Genomic DNA, 6,570 nt, shown 5'->3' with positions numbered 1-6,570 from the left:
GAATTTTGAACCTATAAACAATTTTTAATAAAATTGATGAATTTTCAATCCAAAAAGACTAATTATTTAGAAAACAATTGAATTTTCAAGCCGAAAATATAATTTTTCAACAAAAAAGTTCATTTTCCACGAAATAGTTAACTTCTAATATATATAGTTTAATTATTGACCAATGAGTTCAATTTTTACCCCAAAATATGAGTTATTAACAAAAAAGTTAATTTTATAATTATTAATTGATTTAATTGTGGAATTTTCAAGCCAAAAATAATTTCAAAAAATTTCATAATTATAGTTTAATTATTGACCAATGAGTGGAATTTTTAACTTAAAATATAAATTTTCAACAAAAATGTTCATTTTTAACAGGTTTAATTTTCTACCAGATTGTGGAATTTTCAAGCTTTGAAAAGATACGAAAATAAGTTTAAACTCGACAAAATATCAACGAGTTTACAAGGACATATAGGTTTTTAAAGATATTGAACAAAACATTTATAAGCTTTTTAAAATTTTTTAAAGTTTTCAAGAAAATAAGAAAAATTTCTTATAATTTCTGGGCAAATTTTTAATGTTTTTTGTTATTTACCAATATTTATGTTAACAGAATATGCACTTGAAAAGATTTCAAAAATTCTTTTAAAAAATCTGGATGACTTTAAGGCCATATTTTAATTTTAAAGAATTTTTTCAAAAATTTAATTTTCAAAAGTTTAAAAAAATTTTTTAAAATAATTTAAGATTAGAAAAGATTTTGAAGTAATTTTAAAGATTTTTTAAAAATTTCAAGATAGTACAACAAATTTCTTTAGATTCCTTCAGATTAAAAAAAATCCTAAAAAATATATGAATATATGAAATCTTGAAAAATCTTGTTCAGTTTTCTTGAGAAACGTAGAAAAATTATGCTTATATAACCTTAAAGGAAATAAACACAGAAACTTGAAAAATAAATTTTTTATTTTGTAATACAAATTATTTTCCCCTTCAAGTTTAATTTTGCCTAAAATTTTTTTCTTTCTTGACTGAAAAGTGTTTTTTAGTTGAAAATTCAAGATTTTTTAAAAATTAGTCTTCTTGGTATGAAAATTCATTTCTTTTGGTAGACATTTCATCTTTAAAAAAATAAATATTGCAACTTTTTGAATAAAAATAAAGTTGATCAAAGACTCATCTATATTATTGAAAATTAGTCTTTTTTGGTAGAAAATTAATTTCCTCAGTAGAAAATTTAACTATTCGGTTAAAAATGATCCTTTTTATTAGAAATTTCTATTTTTGGGTTAAAAAGTTTAATTATTTAGTAGAAAATTTGTCTTTTTTGTAATGATTTTGACTGTTTTTTAATTTAAAAAGAACATATTTTGGATTGAAATATCAGCTATTACATTTTTATTTGAGAGTTCATCTTTTTTTGATAATTCTACTACTCGAATAAGTTTAAGAGATATTTAGAATTTTTGAAACATACAAAAATCATTTTAAACTTTAAAAATTTCAACATATTTACACTAATATGTAGATCTCTGAAGATTTTGAATAAAAAATTTATAGCTTTTTAAGAATTTTGAAAGAGAATAAAAAAAGTTTGTCAGATTTCTGGAAAAATTTGTAATAATTTTATATTCACAAAATTTATATTAAGGCAATATAAAAAAAGATTTCAGAAAATTTTCAAAATTGTAAAAAAAGAATCTAGTAGATTTTAAGGTAATTTTTTTAATTTTACAGAGTTTTTTCTTTAAATCTTAGGGAAAAAAATGTTTAAAAAGATTAAACTTAAATACCTCAGAACTTAAATTTACTTAAATTGTTTCTTAAATTTTGTGAAATCCTGTAAAATAATAATAAAATTCTTAGACATTTTAAAAAATTATCTGATAACTTCAAAAAATAAGAAAAAAATAAAAAACGTTATTAAATAGTTGTAAGAGCTTTTTATTTTCTGCTCAACATTCTTTTCCCCCTTCAAATTATAATTTACTTAAAAATGCTTTTCTTTCTTGACTGAAATTTATTTTTTTGTTGAAAATTCAACTACTTGGTTCAAAGTTGAACTACTAGGTTAAAAAGTTTTTTTTTGTATTTATTTTAAAATTTGGTATTTAGTTAAAAATAAATTTTTTGTTTAAGCATTCATATTTTTCGGTTAAAAAACTTGACTGTTTTGCAGAAAAATTATTAAAAAATATATTTAAATATTATAAATATATTTAAAAAATTATTTGAAAAGATATTAGGAAGTTTTAGAAATTTAAAAATAAAAAATTGAAAATAATTTAAATCGAGATTTTTAAAAGATTTAAAGAAAATAAGTGTTTGAAGAATTTCGAAAGGTTCCACGTGGATAAAAATTATTTTGTAAGATTCATGCTAAAATTTACAAATAATTTTGTTTCAAAAATTGAGTTTTAAGAGAAAATTGAAAAAGATTTCATAAAATTTCAATATTGCAAAATTACCAAATTTGAAAAAAATTAATTACTTTAAGAGCTGTTTAGAAGTTCTAAAATTATAAAAAAAAAGAATTCAAAACTTGAAAAGATTTCAAACAAAATTTTGAACAGAATATAGATTTTTTAAGATTTCGAATACCAAATACGAAGTTTTTTAAGAATTTTTAAAAATGTTTCAAGAAAATAAACATCTTCAAATTTCTGAAATAATTTGAAATGATTTTTCATATGCCAAAATTAACTAATCTCATTTGGCAAAAATGGAATCTATTTTGGTTAAAAATGTAATTTCGTTCAAAATTAATTTTAATTAATAAAATGCTTGTACAAATTAATAAAACGCTTCAGATTTAAATTAAATCATTTTGAAAGTTTCCAATTAGAAAGCATTTCATTTTCAAATTTTTTACAATAATTTAATTTTAAAGATTCACAATTTTTCTTTAAATTTTAATTGATGTGATAATTGCGTAAATGTTTCAAAATTGCAAAGTTTCATATTTTAGTCATTTTTAAATTTAATAATTTTAGATTTTAATATATTCTGTATTGTTTCAATATTCAACGCACAAAGTTGTCTGCTTTTAAAAATGTTTCCAAATCGTAGAATATCTAATTGAATTTAAATTTATAAAATTGGAATCAAGGATTTTGTTTTTTAGTATTTTTTATTTTAAATCTAATATTATTAAATTTTCAAATATTTGATTGAAAGATTTCTAGAATGAATTAAAAATCAAAATATATTAAAATATATCTATAAGAAAATGATATCTGAGTAATTGAATATTTTATATTGAATGGTTTAAATTTTCTGTTTTGTTTTAAAGTTGAATTTTTTTATTTTAAAGTTTTATGATATTTATTTTAAAGTTCTGAATTGTCAATGTTTCCCTTTCATGAGTTTTAATTTTGCAATTAAAATTTAAACAGTTGAATTTTGAAAAGTAACTTTCCGTTTTGAATGAAGTTCGTCTACGTTTGATTTTCAATTTTCGGCATTAGAAATATTTTTATTTTAAATATTTGCGATTTAAAATTACTTCATTTTTCTTTTTCTTCGTATACGTCAATTTTAAAGGTTTATAAATGAAAATTTTTCGATTTGGAACCGTGAAAATTTGAAAAATTTGTGTATTCAAATTTAATATTAAATTACATTTGTTGTATTTAATAACAATTTAAAATTCGAGAATTATTCAATGTTGCTTCCAATTTCAAATTATTCAATCTTGAACTCCCTTGATTAAAAATAATAAAATTATATTAAAAAAATAATTTAAAAATTAATTTAAGATACAGAGCAGAAAATTTCTTCATAGAATTTTTCTGGATTTTATACCGAATCCAAAAGTTAAGGTTTAACAATTTCGTAGTTAATTTTATAGATATTAGACGTTTTTTTTCTTTGAAAAAAATAATTAAAATAATCCATTTCTTTATTATAATAATAAAATAATCAAAAAATGCCACGAATAATATTAAAAACATTCATATTTGTTCAATTACTTAACTCTTAAATTTGTTGAAACATCTGATTTTAAAAAATGTGTCATTTTGGGATTTCAAATAGTTTATTTTAATATTATGAAATAAAATCCCAGGGAGGCGATTAAAATAAAATGACACGATTGAATGTACTTCAGTAATTTTTACCATTTATTATACAATTGCAATATTTACAAAATTCGCTCTAAGTTCTAGTCGCACGAAAGCGAAATTAAGTAGAACATTAAATAGTCTTCTATTATTATGCATTTATCATTATGAAAGGTCGATTATTATTATTATTATTATTATGATTGTACACGTGTCAAGTTGTAATTTATATATAAGAGATGTTTCCTGGTGAAAAATGAACAAATAATCACGCAAAAAATGTAATAACACGCACTTTTACTTTCATAACACAAATATCACTATTGTCATTTCAAAAATGAGATGGATACGCCTGTTGGATAGCGACGACAGCGCCACCAATTTCCAACTATTGGGAAGAAATATGAGTTTCAATTCAATCTTGACCAGAAATCTTATCTTTGCATAATATTTTTCAATTAATATATATTTATTAATTAATTTTAATATTTTTGATTAAAATTGTCCTAATAATTTTGAGATACCCAATAATAATTCGCCTGTCAGATGGCGCTGTTGTCAAGATCAAAGAGGCGTACACACAGTGGAATGAAAAGAAAGAAGCTCACTTTCCTTTTTTTCAATAAATTATGCAAAATGTAGAATTATCATATTTTGGCATCACAAACAATAGACTCAAGTCTTATTTATCAGGGGATTACAGTTCTGTGTGTTCATAATGCTGAGATTTGAAATCACTCGGGTGGATGAAGAAACCTTCCATTGCCTTCCACTGCGCATTGTACGGTGAATATTCTCCGGCCACTTCGATCTGTCCGACGATTGGAGAACCATATTGTCTTCCCGTTACTGATAAATATCTAAAGGCGATAAGGTCAAATCAGTATTTTATATCAATATAATCCCAACTTACTGTGGCTAAAATTGTGCGTAAAGTGACCAGGTTTTTTTTTAATTACATGTAATATGATTACATGTAATATGATCACATGTAATATGATTACATGGGATTACACAATTCCAGGTTTTTCCCCAGGAATATTTATAGTTTCGCAAATTTATTGTAATGTTTTTTTCAGTTTCTAGGGATTCAATTATTTATTACAAGACATACTTAAATATATTGGCAGCATCGATTAATTTTTAAACAAATGGTTAAATTTTCGACCAAAAAAGATATATTCTCCACGAAAAATGTGATAGTTAATATTTCAACTGAAAGACATTTTAATTTGTATTAAAAAAGAGTAATTTGCAACGAAATTGTTGAATTATCAACTAAGAAATATCAATTTTCAACCAAGAAAATAAATTTTTTACTAAAAAAAAGACGTATATATTTAGCACAAAGTACTTTAATCAACCAAATAGTAGACTTTTGAACTAAAAAAGATCAATTTCAAACAAGATTAATTTTCTACCAAAAAAAAAACGAATTTTCAAAAAAATACATCAATTTTCAACAACAATAAAAATATTCTCCACGAAAGATGTAATATTTCAACTCAAAACTATTTTAATTTTTAATCAAAAACAGTAATTTGCAACCAAATGATTGAATTATCAACTAAAAATTATCAATTTTCAACCAAGAAGATTAATTTTTTACCAAACAGCTAAATTTTTCGACCAAATTATTCTCAACGAAAAATATAATAGCTGATATTTCAAATAAAAAATATTTTAATTTTTAATCAAAAACAGTAATTTTTCAGCCAACTTGTTGAGGTATCAAAAAAAGAAAAAAAAAATGAAATATCAACTAAAAAGACGAATTTTTAATAAAATACAGACAATTTTCAACGAAATGATTCAATTTTCATTTAAAAAAGTTCAACTCTCAAACAAATAGTTTAATTTTCAACTCAAAAAAATCGATTCTCGACCAAAAAGATTAGTTTTCGACCAAAAAATAATTCTCTGCGTCAACAACAAAGTATACAACCAAAAAAGATGAATTCTCATCTAAAAAGACGAATTTTTAACAAAATACAGAAATTTTCAACCAAATGGTTTTAATTTTCATTAAAAAAAGTTCAATTCTCAAACAAATAGTTTACTTTTTAACTAAAAAATATCAACTTTCAATCAAGAAGATTAATTTTCTACCAAAAAAGACGAATGTAAAAAAAAATACATGAATTTTTAAAAAAATGGTTCAATTTTCAACGAAAAATTATATATCCTCTAGAAAAAATGTAATAGTTAATATTTCAAATAACAAAAATATTTGAATTTTTAATCAAAAACAGTGATTTGCTGCAAAATTATTGAATTATCAACCAAAAAAAGATAAATTTTCAACCAAAAAGATTAGTTTTCGACCAAAAAATAATTCTCTGCGTCAACAACAAAGTATATCAACCAAAAAAGATGAATTCTCATCTAAAAAAACGAATTTTTAACAAAATATAGAAATTTTCAACCAAATGGTTTTAATTTTCATTAAAAAAAGTTCAATTCTCAAACAAATAGTTTACTTTTTAACTAAAAAATATCAACTTTCAATCAAGAA

At 21.7% G+C, this 6,570-nt stretch overlaps 1 protein-coding gene across 2 annotated transcripts in view; it reads right to left on the bottom strand.

The window, feature by feature from the left end:
* Positions 1-4,663: 4,663 nt before the first annotated feature.
* The window catches only part of LOC117167793 (single-pass membrane and coiled-coil domain-containing protein 4-like), a 14,911-nt gene continuing 13,004 nt past the window's right edge, over positions 4,664-6,570 (bottom strand). For both annotated transcript variants that reach the window (XM_033352985.1, XM_033352982.1), the window contains one exon: positions 4,664-4,915. In XM_033352985.1, coding sequence (XP_033208876.1) covers positions 4,753-4,915 — 163 coding nt within the window. In that variant the 3' untranslated portion in view covers positions 4,664-4,752. The remainder of the gene's footprint in view (positions 4,916-6,570) is intronic.

Source organism: Belonocnema kinseyi, chromosome 2 (genome assembly GCF_010883055.1).
Source record: "Belonocnema kinseyi isolate 2016_QV_RU_SX_M_011 chromosome 2, B_treatae_v1, whole genome shotgun sequence".
NCBI classification, from domain to species: domain Eukaryota; kingdom Metazoa; phylum Arthropoda; class Insecta; order Hymenoptera; family Cynipidae; genus Belonocnema; species Belonocnema kinseyi.
This window is presented reverse-complemented; position numbering and strand designations above follow the sequence as displayed.